Raw genomic sequence first — 25133 nt, 5'->3', positions numbered from 1 at the left:
AACATCTGCCTCACCCCATATATACCATAGAATTTCACCCCTTATTGAAGCACACTTCCCCCTTGGCAGAACATCCTTTTTCCTAGCGCTTCCTTCTTTCCCGCCCCATTTTTCCTCCTATTATTATATTTTTTTGCTGGGCGTGACAGTGCTAAGTGAGTTGACCTCGTGGCAGCACTCCCCCCCAAAAAAGTCGCAAATTATGAAAATTGAAGGCACCCCGCCAAGGAGACACCGAATACAAGGATACAAGGACACGGGCTGCGAAGTGGAACTGCGAACTGGAACTCGAGCCCCATAATAGAGCAAATTATGCGCGAAAAATGATGGCCAGACGGGTGTATCGATGGGGTTTTTTGTTTTCGAAGGACCTGCGACTCGGCAAGGGTGGCCAGACACCCCCATTTCAGTTTCAGGTGGCTGGTCGAGAAAATAATAAAAAGAGGAATATATATGCATATATACGAGGAGAAGGAGGAGGAGGATGAAAAAGTTTTACCAATGCGAAATTGCGGCTCGACGGGCAAACAAGGATAAATTATGCCGACGCACTCGAGTGCTTATTGTCCTGCCACGCCCCCTGCCCACCGCCCCCTCACAAATCGAAGCCGTTTTGTTTGCCCATATTCAAAGTCATAAATCATAAAAAAGGAGCGAAGGCGAGGCACTGCTCGAGGATATTTTATCATAATCACATCAGGAAGCGGAAAGCGACAGGCCCAATAAATGGGGATGGGTGCTCTCGATAGAAAAATGACATTATCCATATTTTTGGCATTAAGTGTTGCTGCCGCCGAGTCTTTTAATTTCCCGAATCGGTATTGGGATTTGCGATTGGCTTTGGCTGCATTTGACAAGTGACTTTGTTATGGTTATGTGATGTCTGAAATCTGAAATCTGAAGTCGGGGGACTTCAAGAAACCCGAAAATGGCGGCGATGAGGGGTGCATAATTTAGCATTTGTTTGCCTGTTTGCTCGCCGGCCTGCCAAATTGCATATGAAAGTCAATAAATAATTTCGACCCACACACATGGATTTTTGCCACTCTCACTCTGCTCTCATTTTATCCTGCTCATTAGGCATTCAAGGAGTCGCCTTAATAAACGAAGAGTCCTCATACTCATCCTTATATTTCCCACCCGCCTGTCAGTTGGATAAGTGAATTTTGATTTTGCCATTCGAGCGGAAGAGTTTCCCTCGAGGGAAATTCGAAACGGAAGAGGAATCGGGAGGGAGCACTAGGGGAAATTATTTTAAAATACATCAATAAATATTTCTAATTAATTCAAATTCAATTGTACATTGCAAAAGTCGACTCATGTATGTGTTTTGAGAATGCGTTTTTTTTTTTTGTGGCCTTAGTTAAATGTAAATAGCCATTCGAAAAGCTTTGAAACAAAATGATTTAAAGTGGTAACAAAAGAAGAGATTCTCCAGTGTGACGACACAAATAGTTCATTTAAAACATAAGAAAATCAGTTGGTTTAAAAGCAAGATAAATGTGTAAAATTAACATTTTCATTATTTTCCGCGTAAGATATTCAGTACTTTTCTGGAAACAAAAGTATCTCGTAATTTAATTCCCAATTGATTGGCATTCAAATCTGAAATATTTTAACTTTTGGCATTTTTTGCAAAAAATCTTTAACAAAAAATATTGGAAAATCTGCCAAATTAGTAATTGTATTAAATCAGCTGGAAAATGATAGAAATACATATCTATATATATTGGTTTATTAGCCGTACAAAACACTACGAGATTTAGATTTAGCAACTGTTTTGGCCATTTTACAGTATAAAAGTATAATAATTTTATCGAAACTCAGAGCAATACCATTTATTTTCGACTGACATTGCATTTATATTTAAAGGTTTAACACTTATTTATCTTTAAGATAATTTGTGTATTTATGTACTTTTTAACAGATACCCCTTAAACCGCCAAACCAAATAACATTTATGTAAATTCTATAGTGCAATTTATTTGATGATTTTCCAGCTTGAGGGGCATATCGAGTGACATCCCCGGGATTGCCCCTCCCCCCATTAAGGGTATAGGTGGACCCCATCATCATGGTCGTCTGTCCCTGCTGATTTTCGTGCTTGAGGTTAAAACGACGGCGGCTGAGGGCTGCTAATGCCCGTCTGCCGGCATATGTTTTGGCCAAATGCTGTCATAAATTTCTGGCGCCGACAGGACAAACCTGCAAGCCAGTGGGAAGTGGGAAGTCGGAGTTGCTGGGAAACAATGTGCCGTGCCAAACGTTCACAAACGGGGACAAAAGGCGCAAAAACAAGGCGAAACGAGTGCGGTTGTCTGGGCCAAAGAAACAAAAAAAAAAACGATGGCAAATACAAGAGCAACTTGCTTGGCAAAGTTGGCAAATGATCTGCCAGAAATCAGGAACGTTAAAAAGTAGCCTTAACCGCCTCTTTGGAGCTCTTTGGTCCTTCAGCCACTCCTCCTGCTGCTCCAAAGCGATTAGGGCAAAGTTGGAAGACACTAGATGGAATTGGACACCGAGCAGACGGGTGCAATCAGGCAAAGTGCCTCCATGTTGCTGCTGGTGTTGCTGTTGTTGCTGCTGTGCCTTGGATGTGTTGCTGCTGTGTCCGGCGTTGGTCATACGGCGAGGCACCTGCCAAAGGGGCGGGGATATATAGTTGGATAGGCGGATTCCTGGATAGGTGGATAGTGGGCGATAAGGACCCACACAGAGCCACACAGACGGAGCTAAAATAATTGCATAATTTGCATATTATTTTCTGCTAAACATGCAAAAAGCTTCGCGCAACGTGTGCAACATGCACTCATGTATGCACATTTTCCGCAGGACGCTGGACGCAGGACGCAGGACGCTGGACGCAGGATGGGTTGTGTGTATTAAGTGCAAAGTGTAAATAACCAACTCAGCATAAATTGTGATTACAACATTTTGTGTGCGGATATTTGCGGGCTTGGTTTTGTGGTTTTAATTTAATTAATATTTTGCAGCCCCTCTTTTTTCTCCACGTGTACTTCAGCCGACTAGCACAGATTTTTCACTCGCAACTCTATCTCTCTTGCAGCCCTCGTTGTATTTTATGGAAAATTGTTCAACATGCACTAGGAAAAAATAGAAAGCATTTCATAGAAATTATAAACTAATTTAATTTAAATAGTAAAAAAATGTTTTTAATATTTTTAGAACTATTGTTTTAATGTTGAAAAATAAAAATATGTATTTATTATATTTGCAGCTTTAAAAATTCCAGAACATAATTATTATAATAAGTAAGAGTCTTTAAATTTAATTGTGCATTAAATACTATTATATTTATTCCCCCCTTTTTGCCACTGTGTAAGTCATCGCTTGAGCGAGCCCGTGCAACAATTTGTGTTTACCTTTTGCACGGCAGCCGACCTGCCACTCCCACCGCCCACTTTTGCCTCTAACTACGCCCCCATTTTCCATCCGCCAAACCCTTGGAGTTTTTTGCATGGGCTGGCTTTTCATTTCGAGCTTCATTGGCGGTGGGAACAATGCGGCTATGTAATATAGTGCAAATATTGCGTAAAACTTAGATAAATACGCTTTAGCAATGCACTCGCATGGCCAGCAGATGGGTCCAAGTGCGTTTATGGGTCCAACATAAATTGCGATGAGTCGTAAAGCCCTTTATAGTTACGAAATAATATATATTTTCAATCAGATTAATCAGAAAATTTTCTTTTTAATTTTAAAAAAGTTTATAAGGCTAAATCGTAGTAGATGAACTTAATTTACAATTTTTAAAAAGAAGAAAATTATTTTTATTTTACAAATTAAAACCTTTTAAAAAAGTACTATTTAAAAATAAATTTATCAACGAAAATTCGAATTTAATCAATAAATAGTATAATTTGCTTAGATGGCTTGGAAAGCCAGTTTTTGTAATATCCGACTTGCCATAAACTACTCACATATGTCCATTTTCCGGTCCTCGTGTGGGTGTGAGGTCCTGTGCCAGTGCGTTTGTATGTGTGTGTGCGTCTAATAGAAAATGCAAACGTGCGAAATCGCATTAAATGAGCATTAGCGCATTGTTGGTTTAGTGCAGCGAGCCCTTTGCCACGCCCCCTTCCTCGCCAGCCTCCCTTAAAAGGGCTAAATTAAAGCCGGAATTTAAACTCCATTATTAGGAGATGAGAGGCCTCATCCGTGCACAGTGAATATTTCCAGAAATGAAAATACTTTATGGCTTCCATAAGCGCCAGAGTAATGAAGTTCCTTTGTTTGAACGAGCACTGGATTTTAAATGAGATTTTTCCTTCGCTTTTGCTTAATTTTCAAACAAAATAAATCGATTTTGTTCCCCAATATTTTATTTTACTTATAAATAAATATAAAAATAAATAAATAATAAAACAAGAGAGAACGCTATAGTCGGGTTGTTGTCCCGACTATATAATACGCGTCACTCGGCTAAAGCGAGTGCGAGGGAGATAGGTATATAAAATTTTTTGATTGCGTATAACTTTTTAATGAATGGTCCGACTTAAAAAATGTCTTCTACATTTCGAGAGGTATAACTATACACAACAAAATTGCATTTATACTTCTCGGAAATCTTTAAGGATGTGGGCGCAGGACCCATTTTAAAATCGTTAGTGGGCGATTGTGGGCGTTAGAGGGGGCGTGGCGCTTGGCTGAAATAAAGTTGCGCTGCGTAGGAAACCCAAGAATATGTGCGGAAAATCTCAACCTTCCAGCTTTTGTAGTTTCCGAGATCTCAGCGTTCATACGGACGGACAGACGGACATGGCTAGATCGACTCGGCTAGTGACCCTGATTAAGAATAGATATACTTTATAGGGTCGGAAACGCTTTCTTCTCCCTGTTACATACTTTTGCACGAATACAATATACCCTTTTACTCTACTAGTAATGGGTATAAAAATCATAAGAAATAATAATATAGACAGATTTTACCATTTCTTAAATACAATTTTTGAGCGACGGCAACGCTGCGTATGAGTGATGAACTTTAAATTAATATTTGACTGACTCCCGCTTTTTGTTTCAGTCAATTAGTGAGCACTTTGATCTGCAAGTGAAGTGACCGCGGGTCAAAGTTCATAATCCCCGCCAATCCCCCCAATGTTTCTGCTTCTCCCTCATTTTTTGCCTGCCCTCCAGGAGCACTTCAATAAATTAATTTAAAGTTTAATTAAAAAATTGGTCTTTATTTTCAATTAGTGCCTCGCAAAGTGACCCACCCTCTCGCTCACTCTCGCCCTCCCGCTCACACCTGCAGCTTTTCTTAATTAATTAACCAAATTAAATTTATGCACAACAACAGCAAAACGGCGAGTCAGTGAGAGGAAAAACGAAGGCGGGCACAATAATTATCAATAAACCTGACCGTTCCACCTTTCTTTTTTTTCTTTTAGCTTTTCGGAAGGAGAAGAACTCCGGCTAGAAGAAGAAGAAAAGGGGTGGGACTGGGTGGCAAGGTGAAAGGTGGAAGGTCGAGGGGCAGGCACAACAATGGCTATTAACTTACATTACCCAAGAAGTGCTTGGGCGACTTAGGGGGGCTCTACTGTGGGCACGTAAAAGAAACATTAACGCTCCATCCCCACTCCTTACTCCCTATTCCCCATTTCCCATATTGCCCTCCCTGCCCCCAAAAGGTCCTTCTAGCTTGTTACTTGTTAACCCGAGGAGCGTCAGCAGCCTGCACGTGACCTGGAGCCAGGAAGAAGAAACGTGGAACCCCGAGACTCCAGCCAAGATCCACAGTCCAAGGACCAAGCAACAAGGACCTAGGACCTGGGACCTAGGAGCACCACCCGCAAAACCAGGACACTGCCACGCCTTCTATACACACTAGAAAATTCTTTGAAGTGTTAAAAAATATCACGGTATTTTATTCAGTTTTTAAAAACCATTTAATAAATGCTGGGAAAAAGAAACTATTAAATATTTTCTGAAAACGGAATATAATGTAATAAACTCTCTAAGAAATCGAAACATTTTCATAGATACCTAAATCAAATAGATATATTTTACTCAGTAATTATGTATTAATTTTTGTATATATTTATTTATTTGTTCATTTATTTATTTACCTATTTACTTATTTATTTCTTAAGTTAATTGACTTATTATTTGTAAACATGTAGTTATTTTAATTCATTATTTATTAATGTATTTATATGGGGCTAACATAAGATAAAAATCTGTAAGCTAACAAAAATTCATAAGCTCCTTTATCTAATGCAGTAATTTCATTCAGCTGAATCCGAAATGCAGTTCGATGCCAAGTGACCATGTTCTCACCTAAAACCTTTGACTGGAACACTTTGGCTTACACAAATGACAGAGTAATGTGATGCAAAACCCTTTGTGCCCCGGCACCCTGGCATATACATATATACACACATATCTACATATATCTGCATGTATAGTCGTACATCAAATTGCAGCCAGGCCGAACTTTGGTCTTCGGTGTCCATTAAGATGTCTCAGGTAACTAGCAAAGCGGGCAAGTCTGTGACTTTCGGGCTGGGTTGGGGTTTCAGTTGGCTTTTACACACTCCATTATTGCCACACGGTCGAGCGGGACAACTTAATTTCCGTCTAGATTTCAATAATAACAAGAAGAACACCAACAGCAGGAGGAGCAATAGCAGCAACATCAGCAACTTGCACGGCAGCAACATCAGCAATGAATTTTAAAATATTCATAAATGAATGCAAAAAGAGTTTGTCGGGTGCTAATGGGATAAGGTGGGGTTCCATAGCCCCTGCTATAGAGACCCCCTTTGGAACCCCCTTCTGGTGCTGAAAGTTTACATTGCTGGTGTGCTCGTGTTGCTACTGGAGTTGCACTAATTGCTGGCGGGTAAAGTGGGTGAAATCAATGGCAACTGGCAGAGGCAACAAAGCCATCGCCATCGCCATCGCATCCATCGCATGCAAAACGCTCTAGTTCCCCGCTCGGTTCGCTTTTCACTCGCTTTTCCCCCGCTTTTTCCCCTCTTTTTCCCAGCTTTTCTCCCGCTTTTCCCGTAATGTTGCTGTTGTCGCTGTCAGTTGTAATCAACGTTCAAGTCACACCCCTCCACAAACTATTAAACAATTGAGTTCACAATAATAGCACTCAGAAGAAGGGATTTTCTTTATTTTTTCCGACTTTTATTACACTATTTTCTAATAGATACAATAGCTGTGAAAACAAAAGTGAAAGGAAGAACACTTACTTATTCGTAGTCAAGCGTCTCGACAACAATTAATTAATTACATAAGGTGTATATTTTTCCAAATTTTCTGAACTAAGGTACTTTTAAAAATGATCTACCAATGATCCTTAATATTCATTTAAAATAATACAAATTAAAACATAATTAAATATCAAATATCAAATCAAATTAAGTAACTAGCAAAAGATAGCCTAAACATAGTGAGGAAATATAAATGAAATCCGTAAAACCCAGACTATTAATCTATAATTTTAGTGCTATTCAGCTGACCTCCGCTGTGTTGGCCATCTGCGGCAATTAGAAAATGTTACCGACTTAGAAATGCGTGGCGCCTGGCTAAATGGACGTTAATGGCCAGCTGCTGGCAACCAACTAATAGCGAGAACGGCAAATACAGCGGCAACATTGGCGGCAATAATAAAATTATCGCCAAAGGGGCAAAAGGGAGCTGTGGCCTTTATGAATTGCTCATACGCCCAGGTGGACACAAAATGGCGAACCGGAAAAGTGGAAAGGGGGAAAGCGGGGGGGCTAATGGCGGAAGGAAGGAAGGAAGGCGTTGGCCGCCGAAGGGGGCGTGGCACGCGGTAGGCACATTAAAATGAAATTGCAAATTAAACATCAAAGTCGCCGGCGGACAACGGACAGCGCAGAGTGAATAGTGAAATGAGTTCATAATCGGATTTGACGACTTGTGAAATGGTTTTAAATGCGCCGCTGTTCAGTGGCGTTCAGTCCGATGGAATTATAATCATCAGAGCAAAAGCCGAGCGAGCAGAAAAAAAAACTAAATGACACCGATTGGTTGGCCGGGGGAATAGGCATTTTAAGGGCCGAACTGGCTGAAATTACTCATGTAAATGGTAAGTGGAATGCCCTCGCCGCTGATGATAAAATGTGAAAATTTACCTTTTTCATTTGGCGCATTAGTGGATTAAATTAGGTTACCCCTGCTGGAATTCATCGTCCAGTTTGGAACGCAAAATATATTGGGTATTATTAGCGGCTAAATTAAATAGTTAAGTTATATATTATTTTAGGGCTTTAAAGCCGATTATTTTGGGGATTTATTTGTATAATCCTAAAATATATATATATTACTAATTTTTCCAATAAAATGTTTGTCTAATTGTAAGACCTTTTTAGACGACTTAAAAGCTCTTCCCTTTAAGCCACAGAAATGATTTTTGTAATTATTGAATAAATTACTTTACTCATGAATTTTAATAAGCTAATAAATATATAAATATTAAGTAAATCGTTCAATTTTTAAAACAATATGATTACTTATAACACTTAAATCTACTTACTTTTTATTGTTTTTAAATTTATTTATTTTTCTAGCACTTCTTTGATTTTTAAATCGTTTTTATTTGACTTAAATACACCAATAAATTTATATTTCAATATATTGAGTTTTTAATTCTGATTCCAAATTACCTGTGCGGGTCGTTAGGAGGATCCTTTTCGTTGCCACCGCCAATAAACATTAAAAACAGGCGTTGACGACGACGTTTCGACTGAAAAGTGACAGGCGGCGGCTGTTGCAGCAGCAACTCGGCATTCTGGCATTCTAGCATTCTGGCAATCCGGCAACATCTATCCAGCGGATTCTTCAAAAATCGATACGCGACTGAAACTGAAAACAGAAAACTGAACACGGGAGCGGAAAACTGGGAAAACTGTCGGGGAAAACTGGCGGAGCAAGCGGCGTCTGATGTTGTCAGCTCCTCGGTGGTGGTCACACAACATATATACATACATATGAACACATCCCGTCGGGAGGAGTACCTCCCAAAACTCCCAAAACTGTTGGCTCTGCGGCTTTTGCCGGCGGTTGACTGACGCGTATGCGTTATTAAATCTGCATGTGTGTGTGCTCCTACTCGTATCTATGTGTCTATCCTCTATGCATGGATGTATGTATGTATGTGTGTGTGTCTATGCCGGGGCGACAGTGTGCGTGTGCTGACAGCAATTTGCGTATCAATATGGGCACATAATGCTTCGAAAATGATTTCCAAAATTTGCATTTAAATTAAAAATTATATTTGCAACACAAACAGATGGACGGACGAACGAGTTGGGTGGGCTAAAGGGGGGTTTTGGGGAGGCATAGGCATTTGCTATAGCTGCTACAACGCTTCACACCGCAAAAACGTCAAAAAATGCAAATTTAGCAAATTTTAACAAAAATTGTAGCTTTTAGTTGTTTCAAAGCTGCTGCCGATAGAAATGCGTTGCGCATACGCAACGTGTGCCGCCACAAAATGGACGTGCACACCCACACACACAAGCACTCACACACACACGCATACGCATACGCATGCACTTGACAGCATCCGCTGGCCAAAATTTGCGGCTTTCGAAGCTTCTGTTTTTGATTAGGCAACCAACACGGCAATGCCAAAAACACACGGACAAATGTGGCAAGAAGTGGAGCTAAAGGGATAATAAATATATATGTTTAGATAGCTATATCTAATCCAAAAGGAATCAGGAAGGTCCATATACAAGAAACTTGTACAATATATATTCAGTCGGGAATGATTTACTTAGCTTCTTTGGATAATTTAATTTTACTAAATTTCAAATAAATAAGTTTAATAAAATATGTCAATTATATCATTTTGTTTTTTTTTAATTACAAAATAATATCTTTGCAGTAATTAACCTAAAGGGTAATTCAAATCTTTACTTTATATTTTTATTGGTTAAAATACGAAAAAGTATATAGATGGTGCATCACCAGTAAGTGTCTGTAAATTTGTGATGTAAGTTAAAATTGCTTTTCATTTTTCTTCTTACTGTTATTTATTAAGTTTGATGTACCTACATATCGACTGTATATTTAAGACTGTATACTTCAGGGGAGTTCATTAACTTCGATTTTGGGAAGGCGTCAGTTGGACCTGGTCAAGCGTTCGCGTTGCCTGGTGAACCGTTTCTTTGACTGCCTTTCGGCTGTTGCCTCTTCAGCTTCCTCTGCCTCCCCTGCTTCCTCTGCCCTTTGTCCCCGACATAACCCTTTTGCCATTTCCGGAAAACACCCAATAAGCTCCCACTTATGCAAGGCTTTCGCATTCCGATATTCCGTCGGCGGGACGGCGGGTCGCAATTCCTCAGAATGCAATGGCAATGGCGGCATTTGTATTGTGCGACAATGCGACGATGCAGCGATAGGAAAACAATGGGAGCAGAGGCCAAATGGAATCCACTGCAATCCACGGGCGACTTGGGATGCTGCACTGTGGGAAAAAAAAATTATTATACTAAAAATATAAAAAAAAATTAAAAAATAAAAAAAAAATGATCATTGACTATGATAATTAAAGTGCATTTAATAAGAAATTATGGTCTTCATTTTGAACTAATAAATATATTTACATTTTTTTAGACATTGTAAATACATAAATAAATTGTAGATAAATCATATAAGTTGTCGAAGTCTGTTTATTATCACATTTTTAAGATATTTATTATGTTTTATATGTCTAAGAAAGTCAAATTAAGAACCGTAACAGCTTTGATTTAATTCGTATTACATGTAATATTTTTAAGAGGAGTTTTGTGAGTACTTACTATTTCTCTCGCAGTGTACCATCTGGGGTTGGAGTTCGAGTTGGCATTGATGTTGCTCTTGTGGGCGTAAGTGGGCGTGGGTGGGTGGTGGTGGCGGTGGCTGTTGGACTCCGAGTGCTAGTGCCGGTGTGTGTCAAAACAAATTTCATTTCACATTCAATTAAATTAATTTTAACACCATTTGCAGTCGGGCAGCTGGCAGGGCAGAAGGCCGGAGGACGAAGGACTCTGCAGGACGAAGGACTCTGGAGGACCCAGGGGGTGAGCAGACCCCGCCGAAGATGCCGATGCCGATGCCGATGCCAATGCCAATGACGACACAGCAGGATATGCAGGACTCGGGACACAGGACTTACAGGACTCAGGAGCAAACACCCGGCACCGAAGGACCAGCACTCTGGGCCGAGAACACCGCATGCCTTTGCCACGTTTTCCACATTTCTCCACTTTACCGTTAATGGTTTTATCTTTTCCTTGCTGCCCACCCCACCCCAGTATACCACCCACCTATCGTATACCCCATAGATCGATCGAGAGAGAAAGCTGAAAGCGAAGGCCCAGCGCTCGCAAGCGACGAGCAAACGAATTCGAACAGCGAGTTAATATAATTACAGAAATAAAGTCTGGAATTTTAATTAAAACACAACTTCATTTACAGCCGCAGACGACAGGAGGCCCATTCGCTTCGCTTCGAGTTCAGTTGGGTTTAGTTTGGGGAACGGGATACGGGTTACGGTGGTATGATATGGGCATGGGCATGGGACATTAGGGTTGCCAGGATGTTGGGATGTTAGGTGCCACGACACAATCCAGAGATTCAAGCCATTTTTAGGATAATAGCCAATTCTCTCGATGGTTCCCAGTCACCTGACCTCATTTTTGATGGCTACGAGCTACGTTTTAGTTTATATAAATATTGTACATTGTTTATGAAGCAATAAGATTGATATTTACAACTATTTCGAATTATTTGAAAGATTTTTTAAATATTTTAAAACATCTGGTAAACATTTTACCACATTTTTGATGACTTCACGTTTTCCGCTCCATTCGGATTATTATATATATTTAAATTATATTAAGCCATAACCTTGATATCCATTTATATGTTTACATTTATATTTACAAATAACCTAAATATTTTTTTAATAGTTTACAATATTAAACAAATTTAAAAAAAATTACAAACTAACATTGCATTTGCTTATTATAAATTAAATCGATTTATTTGTTTCTTATATTAAAACCAATTATTTGTTCTAAAAAATTATTATTTATTTTTTAACTTTTTAAAAGTGCCTTTTTTTGGTAACAAAATATAATCTAATATAATACATACAACCTTAACGTTTTTTTAAGTGGACAACACAGGAATGTTGGATTGCCTACAGCTTTTTTCCGAGTACTGAGTACCTCCAGGTCGAGAGCCTCGACCTTTGACATCTTACTGGTTTATTGCGCGGCGGCCGGCAAATGGACAAAGGCATCTCCATCGCGGAGAAGGGGTGGCCGCATTTCAATTATGTTTTTACGGCTTAGAGTTAATTGAAAAGCAATTCGTAGGCAAACAGCAATCGGCGACTGTCCGCCGGAGTGAAAATGAGTGGCTGCTGGCTGATGGCCGGGATCTTTTGGCCGCTTAAAAATTCATAGATAAATAAACGCACACAATAATATGTGTGTGCTGCCCATATATATGCCAAAATGGTTTCTGTTTTTGTTTTTGCTTTTGGTTTTGCTTTTACTTGATGCTCGCTATTGACTTTGGCGATTTCAATTAAAGCACGTAATTGATTAACATTGAAGCGAGAATAAAAATTGAAATTATATTTACTTTTTATTATTGTGCTGCCACTCACTCTTTTCATTATCCATAAGCTGGGCCGTAAGAGATACACTGCCTTTTTTCGGGGTTTCTTGCATTTACATATGAGCCTAAAAGTATGCAGTGAATAAAGTGTGGTCGTCTTCCTGTAGGCTTTTGGGCTAAAAATATATCGTTGCATACTTTTATACACCTATTTTAAGACAGATATTTCTGTGGGAATAACCGATATTTTAAAGGCTCGCTTTAATAATAGAAAGCTTTGTATGTTTTCCAAGGACTTTCACTTAACTCTCCCCCAAAGTTTGCTTTAAATAATAAAAAGTGTATTTGCTATTTCGATTCATAGCCAGTCCCTTCTGTCCGATTCGATTTGTGTTTGCCGAAACTTTAAATAATATTTGCGGTAAAGGAAAGGGAGCTGAATAAATTTTCCAATTGCGTTGATTTGTAATATTTGCTGTCGTTTCATTAATATGCGATAAGCATTGTTGTTTCTGCGCAAATGCCAGAGTGCATATAAGGCAATGGCAGCACATCGATGATTATTGCGGCATAATTGTTGCAAAACTTGAACTCTTTGGCCATCGGACAATCAGCCAAGGAATAAAGGAAACTGTCCCCACTTCCAATCCCCATTCCCGTTACCATTTAACCACCCTTCATCCGGACTTAACCCCACGCCTGCCACACGCCTCGTTTTCGACCCCTGGCTCGGATTTGCATAATAAATGAGACACAAAAGCCAAGCGGCTACTGTCACATGGCCAATGGGGAAACTGGCCATGTGCCATCTATAATGATGATAATAATGATGCAAATGCACACACCACACACACACTCCACACTCTCGTCGGAACAGGTGTAAAGGGGGAGCCAATGGAAGTGAGAGTTGACTTGGACGCAAATGCAAATGGGCTGCATATGCCAAAAGAGCACTGCGAGAAATTAGTCCCAGCCAAGTCTCCAGAATTTATAAATTTGAAGGTTATAAAATTAATATTTATTATTAATTTATGGTCGAGGTAGATTAATTAACGTTAAAATATTAATAAGAAAATACATTTTATAAAAATACTTAATAAATTCTATTAAATTTAACAGAAACTTTTTGGTCAGGAGCAGCACTTAAATTACTCATCTGAGGTTCTTAAAAATGGATTTAAATCAATATTAATTAAGGTGTCTAAAAGTATGCAAGCCTATATTTTCAATTAGATTTTAATTTGGAAATATTAATTAATTTCTCTATTGCCTAATTTAGACACCTGCAACTATTTTTAGCAATATATAATTAATGTAAGGAACGCAAAAGAGAATTTTCTTCGCGTGCAACCAGAGATGATGTGCTGATGGAAGGGGTGTGAAAAACAGGGAGCGAGACAAATTGCAGGGGGCAAGTGCAGGAGCAAAACAATATGCAAATTTTGTTGCATACTTTTCGGAGGCAGCGTGAAAATCATTGCAGCTAAGCAGACGGAAGACCCCGAGCCCCAAACCCCGAACCCCACGATTTCGATCCGAAAACCCCAGACCAGAAAGTCAGACAGACTACTCCAGTCAGCACAATCAAACAAGTACACAAATAGAGCGGGACGACTACAACGAGGCAGCGAGAGGGAAGATAGAGAGACAGAGAGAGAGAGCAACATAATGCCTTTCCGGTATCCAATAAACCGACTGCACTTGGACAGCCCGGATTTCCGCCTGAATCATTGATGAGCTATTAAAGTCATTTATATTTTGCTGTTTGTTGTTCGTCCAACTTCAGCGCCATCAAAGCGGACTCCACTCACTTGCTGTCTCTTTTCCCCCCCCTGTTGCCCTCTCCCTCTTTCTGTCCGGTGCAGTCTGTCTCTGTCTTTCTCTGTCTGTGCAATTGCCGGCTCTACATAAACTTTTGTCACGTTTGTTCTCGACACGTTGGCAAGTTAGTTCGTTCAGCGACAGGATAAGTTTCATATTCATTAATACTCATTTGCACCCGGCAAAGTTATCGTTTACGGGGAAAATGCAACTGGACGGCAAGGAAAGGGGCTAGCGGCATCCATTTCCAATCAGGACACCTATTAAATTAATTTTTGGAAAGGAAAATCCATAAGGTAAAATCACTAACGTGTCTGAAAGTGTGCACTAAAATATTTTAGGTCGGAAATTTGACTTTGTTCTTTCACTGCCTACTTTTAGGCACTCCAATAAGAGATTGTAAAACTCTAATTTGGTTTTTTAATTGTAGAAACTTTTCTTAAACAGAGAACAAATCGAATAAATTCTATTATATTAATATAAGCATTTTCTTTTCACTTTTCACTAGATTTTGGTTTCAGTTTTGCCATTTAATTCAGAGAACCCAATTAAAGCCCCGAGGTTTCCGCAGGCCTCTCTTTAATGACCTCCAATTCCATCTTAATGAGGCCCCGAAACCTTCAGGGGCGTAGGAGTGGGCGTGGCGAAACGAACACAACAAGCCAAACAATTGAATGGCGATTTTCAATCCCCTCGAATTGGGGAATGTGTTGCCGTTGTAACCACAAGTTGCAGGTGGGGCGGAAAAATGGGGAGTCGGTTGTTGGAAGGCCAGGCCAGGCGGATGGAAGTGGCAATTTCCACGACAACAACAGTCGCACTGAAAGCCACGACAACGACGACGTTGATGGAAATGAAAAGATAATTTACCCGCATGTTTCAACATCAGCATCCGGCCACGCCCACCGAGAACCGCACGGCCAGACGCAGTGTCTAGCTTTGAGTCCGGATCTGAATCGGAATCGGTTTGCGAATCGCTTACTGAATCGGAATCTGAACCTGAATCTGAATTTGAGTCCCAATCCGAACCGGAGTCCAAATCCGAGCCAGGCTCATCCTCGTCGAGTTGAGCTGCTGTCGTCATCATCATCTGCCCATCATCTTCATCAGCGCAGCCATCTGATAATTATCATCATCCCAGAACATCATCATCATCGGCATACCCATTGTGGTGGCCACTAATGCTAATGCCTGGCTATCTGTCTATCCATCAGGCGGCCATGTTATGATGTAAATGCCAGGCTTCCAGCTCCTCCTTTCGTTCTAGCTCCAGCACTGAAAAAGTATATACTCTCTTTGAATTTGAAATCAGAGTAAAGCGCCTAGGAGTATGCAATAATATATAAAGAGTCCAAAATTATAACGGATTCCGTCCGAAGCACGAATTTGTTTTTCTGTTGCATACTGTTAGACACCTTTACAGCAGACTTTCCCACTTTTCACATATAAAGGAATTTTAAAACTTGTAAAAATTAAGTATTTTTAAATAAATTTACACCACGGGATTTAAAATTAAAATAAAATTAAACTTCTCAAAAATGAAATATATTTTTAAAATTTAATAATTAAAATCAGTAATTTAGTAAGCTTATAAATATAAATTATAAATATTTATATTTTTTGGTAGCTGTTAATTTCAGTTCTTAATATATAAATTTATACATTTTTCTCAGTCTGTACTGATGATGATAATGGGCCCGGCTGCAGCCTCAATCCCGCTTCATTCCAGTTCAAATATGTCGCTTCCGTCTTGTCATTGGGTTTGCAGGCAGCCAGTAAGGCTGCTGCCGAACATTTGCCAGGGGGATATACACGTTTACGGGGCGATCCAAGGGGGGGATGGGCAAATCGGGGGATATGGCGGGTCATGATGGTGAGGAAAAGAGAGAAGGCGGAGAAAGGAGGTGGAGGCACACACGCACAGGCCGAAGGCCCAGGCCCACAAATTTATTGTTCTTAAACATCTGAGAGCCCGGCTCCTGGTGCTCCTGCTATATTTGAATGCCAAGTTGCCAGTTGTCACAATGTGAGTGATATATAGCCAAAATGTCAAATGTCAGCGAAAGACATTATTACTGGCTAGTTGATCCGTCCTCGTCGCCTCCACTCGACCTCCTCCTCCTGCTCCTCCTCATGGTGTTCCTCCTCATTTGTGCATTTGTGTCTCCGTCTACGGATGCCGCCGTCTGCCAGGATAATCGATACGCACAAGTACACACCCCCACAAGCAGAGGACACACAGGATGGCACATTAAAGGATTGGGTTCAATTGTGGCCAAGGATTCGCTTAAGTCGCACTTAAAGTGCGCCCCACTCAGCGATCAACGGGGCGGATACCTAATATGTTAGGCCACTTGTTAGGATTTACTTAAATGAACATTAAATATTATTTTTGGGTTTCGAAATCACCTTCAAAACCGTCTGAAAGTATCCAACACCATTGTTTTACACATTTTATTGCATACTTTTAGACACCTTCTCCAGTAATTTACCAAATTTTACTTCTGTGATTTTATTATTGGTATTTTTAGTTTCTTCAAAGTGAAATTCTTATATTTTATTTCCCAGTTCCTATCAAGTCACCTTTTTTTCCTCTTAAAAATATTAAAACCGATCAGAGAACCCAATGATTTTTCCTTCAGTCTATCGGTAGCACATATAGTTTTTAGTAAGCCCTCCCATTCGGATCGAAACTTAAAAACACACAAAGAAAAGAGACAACGACTCTGATCAAACCCGGAAAATGGAGCGACTGCGATCGTCGCAAAGCCGCGAGGTGCGGATCGGCAACTACAGGGTGGTGAGGAAGATCGGCTGCGGATCCTTCGGCGACATATACCTGGGCATCTACATCCACAGCGGCGAACGGGTGGCCATCAAGGTGGAGAGCAGCCGGGTGCGTCATCCGCAGCTGAACTACGAGAGGCGATTGTACAGGGCCTTGCGGCCGGCCCACGGATTGCCCCGGATTCGGTATTTCCACAAGGAGCAGCACTACCAGGCGATGGTAATGGATCTGCTGGGACCCTCGCTGGAGCGGCTCTTCCAGTTCTGCGAGCGGGCCTTCACCATCAAGACGGTGCTGCTGCTGGCCGAGCAGATGCTGCGGCGCGTGGAGTACGTCCATGGGCGGGGCTTCCTGCATCGCGACATCAAGCCCGATAACTTCCTGATGGGCCTGGGCACCATGTCCAAGCAGGTGTACTTGATTGACTTTGGGCTGTCGAAGAAGTTCCTGGACATCACGACGGGCGTGCATATACCGTATCGCGAGGAGCGCCCGCTGACAGGTAGGGTTGGTTAAAAATCGATGGCCTTATCGATAATATCTATTCTTATAAAATTTAGGATATACCGCTCGATTATTGATGGTATCGTGGTATACTTTAAGGTCAACATTACACTTTATTTAACTTTAATCGCAGTAAAATTTAGATCGATTTTTTCTTTAAAGTGCTATGATTCAAGAATGAATTTTAAATAATTTTCTTCTTATGATTTTCCCTTAGTTGTGGAAGATTTTCCTTTATTAGCGATAATATCGATTATTTCGATAACAACCTCTAACGAAGTTTCGACTAATCTACTCACAGGAACCGCCCGCTACGCATCGATTTGCTCTCATGCGGGCATCGAATCCTCGAGGCGGGACGATATGGTGGCCGTCGGCTATGTCCTCATGTACTTCAATCGCGGTTCGCTGCCCTGGCAGGATCTGAAGGCCTCGACGAAACTGCAGAAGTACGAGCGCATCCACGAGAAGAAGATATCGGTGAGCGTGGAGTCGCTGTGCGAGGGCTTCCCCTGCGAGTTCACCATGTACCTGAACTACTGCCGTGGCATGGGCTTCTACGAGAAGCCCGACTACGACACCATCTGCCGGATGTTCCGGATGCTCCGCAACGGGCTCAACCTGCGGCCAGGCCTCATCTACGACTGGGACATGCTGATGATGAAGTTCCACAACACCCAGATCAATCCGGGCATCGGCAAGCGCGTCTTCCCGCCCAAACAGCCGGAGGACGAGGGACGCAGCGGCGAGCCGATCGTCAAGGACGAATTGTGCAACATCTGGCCGTGATGTTAATCCAAGCCAGTGTTTTTTTTTTAAATTAATAGTAGCTCTAAATTTAATAAGTGAACGAGAGAAACAATAAGTAAAAAAGGCCAAGTAAATAAAAAAAAAATATGCTACATTTTTTATTTAATTTCATGCAACAAATTTAAAATAAAATTTAAACTAATTACAAACTTTAATAGAAAAAACATAAACATCCTTTTTTTTAATAATTCTATTTCTTGATATATATTTGTCAAATTAACTAAGAGCAAATAATATCTATTACATTCTATGTAAGTTTTCACCCATTTAAAACCAAATTATTTTATAACTCGACTTTACTTTAAAAAAACTTAGATCAATTCACTAAGTTCCTTAGGCTCAGATGACACATTCAATTTTAGCGTCAATTTATTGTGACAATTTTTCATTTCATTCAGGACTAATATCATATCGCGCCTTTATTAGTGGCAGAGTAACCAAAAATAATTTATTCTTTCTCGCGCTCATTTGAAGTCCAGTTCAAGAAAAATTGCTACAATAAAATGACGTTAAAAATTAAATGTGTCATCTGAGCCTAACTATTCTTTTTCAAAATTTTTAAAATCGTATCCCTTTTTACTAAAAAACTAAATGTAAGTAAATAGTATGCCCCCATATTGTTTGGCCCATTTAAACAAGAAATGCTTTCATCTCGACTTTATATTCTCGATGGCAATATGCAGGCTATGTAAATCGAATGGATGGGCTTTTCCTCGGAACTATCAACTATCAACTGTTGCCTTTTGTTTACGCACCGAGGACAGGAAACAGTGATTTGAAGAGTGGACACACAGATGGATGGCGACCAAGTAAAAACGGAAAACGGAATCCCATTTTTCCCTAGTCTCCGCAAACAGATGGGGCAGCTACAGCTACATAGATACAGATACATAGATAGAAGACATCCCACCCCTCGGCTAATAAAAGTGGTTCGGTTTTTCCAATTCGAGAGGCGACAAGTGGGCGTGGCCAGTGGGCGGTGGGCGGTGGGCGGTGGCCAGTGGCAGCCCGGCAAATAGAGCAATTTAAATTGGAACGTGATTATGCAAACGTTTGCACAGCTTAACTCAAGTGCCGCTCCGTGCCGCTCGGCCAGTTCAGTTGGCCAGTTGCCGCTGCTCACACATGGCTAAGAGTGGTGCAGAGTGGCAGAGAAGAGTGGGTGGGCTGGGTGAAAAATACAAAAAAAAGAAATAGCACCACCCCCAATGCATTACAAGTCTTAAATCAATTTTTAAGGCCAGCCGGCCACCGCACAAAAATCCATCTAAGTGCAGCATGTCTGGCTTAGGCGCCAACCACTTAGATTCCACCATCACTTCATCACACCATCGATTCCTAGATCCCCAGATTCCTCCATCGAATAAGGTTGAAAGACGAGGAGGAACATCTGCTGGGTTCCGAACGATTAACGAAGGACTGCACTTCATTCCAGGCTTTTAATTAGCCGATTGGTTTTACCATAATTGACAAATTAAATGATTAAATATTATTTTATAAATAACATAATACATTTTATCAAAAAAATCGGAACTATGTTAGTCAAGAAAACGACAAAAATCACTAGTCTGATCACATCTTTAGAGAGAATTAACAACCTTAGTGATTTTTCTAATTATATAATAACACATTCTGAATAATTAATAAAAACACAAGCTCTTACATTTTTATTGTGTTTAATTAATATTAATATAATTTTATTATTATTTCATTAAGGGCTTACAATTTATTTACTTTTTAGTATGAAAAAAAATATTTAATTGGTTATGATATTTTTATTAGCTTAATCTTGGCAGAAAAAAATCTTAAACAATTAATTTTTTATTTGCAATTTTATTTATATTTATTTAATCGTTAGTTAGCCAAAAACTAACTATAAAAGTGTAATAAAATGTTCTTTACCTTTTGATAAATACCAAAAAAATGTTGTTAATTTTTGTAAAGCTACTTCGTTGTCCTTCGACTCGGTTGATGCACCCACTCCATCCAGCGGCGCAGTCTGCCATCCCAGCGACCCGACAGCCACTCCAGCAGGAACATGCCGGTGGCCAGGCCGATGACCAGTCCGTGGATGCGATAGCAGCCCTCCATTATCTTGTTGGTGATCCGCGGCAGGAGCTCCGGGTGATTGGCCGCCACATCCGGCTTGTCCACGTACTGCAGATACCGCCGCTCGATGTGGGCCATCACGCCGGCGCTCAGCAGCTGCTTGATCTTGCGATCGACGGCGGGGCGCAGGAAGGAGCGGCGGGGAAAGTAGATGACCAGCTGGTACATGTAGATGGGCTGGCGGACGAAGGTCAGCCGACTGGTGTTCCTGTGCCGGTGGTTCCAGTAGGCCAGGTTGCTCACCAGCGAGATGGTGGTCAGCCGTTCGCCTGGCGCGGCTCGCTGAACCCTCTCGAATCGGGCCGCAAAGGACTCGCCCAGGCGGCGGGTGAGTTGCCGCGGATAGAAGTCGTGATAGCCGTTGGAGACCAGCGTATAGTTGTCCCTCATCAGTCCCAGGAGATCCTCGGGCAGCGGCCGGTGGTGCGAGAGGCGCAGGACGTCGAAGAGTCGCGCCTGGTAGGCGCAGCGGAGCACCAGGGTGAGCAGCAGCCAGCTGGCCAGCAGGTAGCGCAGGAACCCAGTGCCCGGGAGACGTTGCGTGGGTATGGGATTGCCCACGCTGACCAGGAGCAGGTTCTCCAGCGGACGGCTCACACGCAGGCGGGAGCGCAGCCCGCAGGTGCTCAGCACCGCCAGCAGCAGGATCGTGATGATCACGCCCCACACTTTGCCCCGGAAGGGCAGGATCAGCGGCCCGAAGCGGCCCAGGTATCGATCCCTGCGCACCACCATCACAAAGTGGCTCTGGTGGTACACCGTCGACCGGGAGAACTGCCAGCGGCGCTTGTCCGAGCCACTCAGGCCGCCGATGGCTATCGCCACGCTCTCGTCCGCCAGCTGGAGGGGAGTGGAAGGAAATGGAAGGGGGTGGAATGGATGTACAAATACCCCAATTGTTCAATTTAGAAAATTACAAAATATTAGTATTTACAATTAAATAAATCTTGCAATTTGTTTTGCATTTATTATACCCGTTACTTGTAGAGTATATTGTATTCGTGCAAAAGTATGTTACAGCTAGCAGAAAGCGTTTCCGACCCCATAAAGTATATATATTCTTGATCAGGGTCACTAGCCGAGTCGATTTAGCCATGTCCGTCTGTCCGTCTGTCCGTCCGTATGAACGCTGAGATCTCGGAAACTACAAAAGCCAGAAGGTTACGAGCGCCACGCCCCCTCTTAAGCCCACAATCGCCCACTAACGATTTTAAAATGTGTCCTGCGCCCACATCTTTAAAGATTTCCGAAAAGTATAAATGCAATTTTGTTGTGTATATTTATACCTTTCGAAATGTAGAAGACATTTTTTAAATCGGACCATTCATTAAAAAGTTATACGCAATCAAAAAAACGGTATATATCTTTCTCCCTCGCACTCCCTTTAGCTAAGGTTCGAATATTAGATAGTCGGGACACCAACCCGAGCACAGCGTTCGCACTTCCTGTAGCTGAGTGACGGGTGTTAGATAGTCGGGATTCCAACCCGACTATAGCGTTCTCTCTTGTTTTTTAATTAATTAATTATAGCTGAAAATTTAACTCAAAACTAAATATAAAATTAAATTTTAAAAAAAATACAAAACAAATTGCAAGATTTATTTAGAAAATATTTAAATCAAGTTAGGAAATATTAAATACATACGATCTAAGTCATATTCACCTGAAGCATTTTATATACCTACTTAATATTAACATAATTTAAAGTTTAATTACTTTCAATTTGTTTACTATAAAATAGAAAAATAGAAAATTGTTTTACAGTAGTTTAAGTTTACTGTCGTTAAATTGAGTTTTATAATTATAATTAATTTGTTGGTTGTATTTTAATTATTTATTTATTTTTTTTATTTCAGAAATGCTTCAAACTCACCTGCCTAAAGCATCCGGAAACGTTGCCCTCGCCGAAAATCTGGCTGGGCTCGTTCGGCATATAGAGTTGGATCCGGAAGCGCAGCGCCTTGGCCAGCAGCTGGAGCAGATCCCAGTCGATCCCCGAGAGATCCTGGGCGGGAATCGATTCGTTGCTGGGCGGCGGTGGGTCCCTGTGCCGCTTGTAAATCAGGTGAGGCGGCAGGTGATTGGCGCCCACGTTCAGCGGACAGTCGCCAAGGTGGCCATGGCGCACCGGATACAGATCGGGCATCTTCTGCAGCGGCATTCCGGTCATCCTGTCGAAGTGGTTGATCCGCCTCACCGTAATGCCCGGAGTGCAGTTGGCCTTGAAGAGCTTGTAGCTGTAGGTGGCCACCGTGCCGTCCTCCACCTGGGCCACTACCACCACGTTGACGAACGGCAGCCGCAGATTGGAGGCCACAATGCGGCCCACCGTCCGCTCGACGCTCGCTGGGTTCTGGAACTCCGTCACCACCACCACGCAGAAGAACTCCCGCTCGAGGAGCTCATCGGGAAAGGTAAATACATGATCTCTAAAAAAAGGGGATTGAAAATACAAATAATATATTAATTAACCTTAAATATTCGTTGGTGAAGTAAAAACTACAAATAAAATATTACAAATAAATTTTTGCTTCTATTATTCATAAAAAAAAACCTTACAAGTTTTTAAATTATTTCTTAAATGTGGTACAACAGTTAAACAAATTTTAATTAGTTATATTTTTCACAAATTAAAATTTCTTCAAACAAAAATAAGAAAATTCAGACTTACGAATTGTGTTTTAAACAGGGACCGAAAATAATGATTATTTTTTTTGAGTAAAAAATAAAAATCTCCATTTAATGATTATTTTGTAAGCAAAAAAAATATCGCTCAGAAATAATGATTATTTTGTGAGCGATATATTTCGCTCAAAAATATCACTCAAAGTGGGATTGCATCCATCCTACGCGGAATTTTACAAAGATTTAAATGTGCTCTTGTAGGTAGAACCACGGAGCACATATTCCGTTAAGAAAAAAATAAATTTTCTTTGTATAAACCGCTTAAAAAAACAAAAAAAATCTTTTTGTATAAAAACACTTTCTGTGGGAATCGAACTCGTGCTTACAGCTCGGTGGACCAACACACTAACACCCAGCCCACATGTCGGGTTGGATCTAAGTGGAATAGTTCATAACATCTTGTTAAGTCGTTTTACTAATAAATAAATGACATAAAGTTCTAAGGTTGATACAACTTGTTGTATTTAAGCATACCTCATGTCAACTAAAAACCGCGTTTTTAAAAGTTTATACAAAGAAATCACCTTCTTTTATTAACTCGATGTGTGCTCCGTGGTTCTACCTACAAGCAGAAATTTAAAAGTTTGTAAAATTCCGTACAGAACGGCTGTAATCGCACTTTGAGTGATATTTTTAAGCGAAATAATATCGCTCACATAATAATCATTATTTCTGAGCGATATTTTTTTCGCTTACAAAATAATCATTAAATGGAGATTTTTATTTTTTCACTTATAATGATTACGGTCCCTGGTTTTAAATCAAATATGCATATTTTAAAAATTGATAAATTAAGGAAAATTATAATTAATTACCATAAATTGTAATAAGTAACATAAATTTATGAATAGTTATTATAAAATAATTTTAAATTTTTAAAATAAAATTATAATTTTTCAGATTAATTTAAAGAACTCACTTGAAGGCGGTGTGGTCGTTGACCACGAAGAGGGTGTAGTCCCAGGAGGTCTCCTCGGGCGTGCCCCTGTGCAGCAGGACACTCAGATCGGGGGCGAGGCTCTCGAGAACCTGGTCGACCAGCTGTCGCTGGCGGAGGGTCAGCTCGTAGGGACAGTCGGCGCAGCTCTGCCGGACGACCAGTGTGTTGATCTTGCTGGCTATGTATTTCCTGGTCAGATAAATGGTGGCACTCGCCAGACGCCGCGTGTTTAGCTCATCCTGCCGATTGCCCATCCGGGAGATGAGCAGACTCCGACCGAATTCGCGGCTACCAACAACCAGAATCCCCAGCAGAAGGCTGCCGGAGAACAGCCAGTGGCTAGCGAGGTGCATGACTGAATGCCAGGACCCAGGACTCGGGACTCCCGATGGCAGGACATCTGCGAAGCGGTGCTAATGTAATTGGTGATGGCACTCAGCTGATTTCGAGGACTCGCCAGGTGTTAATTAATTGCTGATAGTCCTAAGATTCGAACATCGATTGCCTTGCTACAAAGCTAAAAGCACTAATAAATGGCCTGAAATAGGAAACAGAAACCTTATTATATTAATATTATCAGCGGAAAATTAAATCTAATAAAGTTATATCTTTTTAGGACTTACCAATAATTATGGGAAACTATAAATATTATTTTTAATTTATTTAGCAGACCTTAGGAGTTTCTACAACATTTTGTTAGAAAAATGTAGGTATTTCAAAATATGTATTTTTTAAGTCCTTCTAAAAATGTCTGTTAAATGCTGCTTAATTGGACAAATTTTATTTTTTTTAAATTATTAATGGAAATGTTTAAATCTTTTATAACTTTATATATAGTATACAAAATGTATATAA

The 25133-nt window shown here is 40.7% G+C and overlaps 2 protein-coding genes across 2 annotated transcripts; one reads left to right on the top strand and one right to left on the bottom strand.

Moving 5' to 3' along the window:
- The first annotated feature begins 17081 nt into the window (after positions 1-17081).
- On the top strand, positions 17082-18621 carry LOC108060333 (casein kinase I). Its single transcript, XM_017146000.3, has 2 exons — positions 17082-17732; positions 18036-18621. The coding sequence occupies exons 1-2, from the start codon at positions 17186-17188 to the stop codon at positions 18521-18523; spliced, it is 1035 nt and encodes a 344-aa protein (XP_017001489.2). The 5' UTR covers positions 17082-17185; the 3' UTR covers positions 18524-18621.
- A 1867-nt stretch (positions 18622-20488) lies between these two features.
- On the bottom strand, positions 20489-24631 carry Ir11a (Ionotropic receptor 11a). Its single transcript, XM_017145989.2, has 3 exons — positions 24258-24631; positions 22527-23082; positions 20489-21493 (listed from the first exon to the last, which is right to left on the bottom strand). The coding sequence occupies exons 1-3, from the start codon at positions 24629-24631 to the stop codon at positions 20489-20491; spliced, it is 1935 nt and encodes a 644-aa protein (XP_017001478.2).
- Between the last annotated feature and the right edge of the window lie 502 nt (positions 24632-25133).

Source organism: Drosophila takahashii, chromosome X (assembly GCF_030179915.1).
Source record: "Drosophila takahashii strain IR98-3 E-12201 chromosome X, DtakHiC1v2, whole genome shotgun sequence".
NCBI classification, from domain to species: domain Eukaryota; kingdom Metazoa; phylum Arthropoda; class Insecta; order Diptera; family Drosophilidae; genus Drosophila; species Drosophila takahashii.
The sequence above is the reverse complement of the archived record's forward strand: the minus strand, read 5'-3'. Positions and strand labels throughout refer to the sequence as shown.

Coding starts and splice junctions, on each gene's coding strand:
- LOC108060333 (XM_017146000.3), top strand. CDS start 17,186: ATGGAGCGACTGCGATCGTCGCAAAGCCGCGAGGTGCGGATCGGCAAC. Junction 17,733..18,035: donor CGAGGAGCGCCCGCTGACAG/GTAGGGTTGGTT, acceptor ATCTACTCACAG/GAACCGCCCGCTACGCATCG.
- Ir11a (XM_017145989.2), bottom strand. CDS start 24,631: ATGCACCTCGCTAGCCACTGGCTGTTCTCCGGCAGCCTTCTGCTGGGG. Junction 23,083..24,257: donor AACGACCACACCGCCTTCAA/GTGAGTTCTTTA, acceptor CCCTTTTTTTAG/AGATCATGTATTTACCTTTC. Junction 21,494..22,526: donor TTTCCGGATGCTTTAGGCAG/GTGAGTTTGAAG, acceptor ACTCCCCTCCAG/CTGGCGGACGAGAGCGTGGC.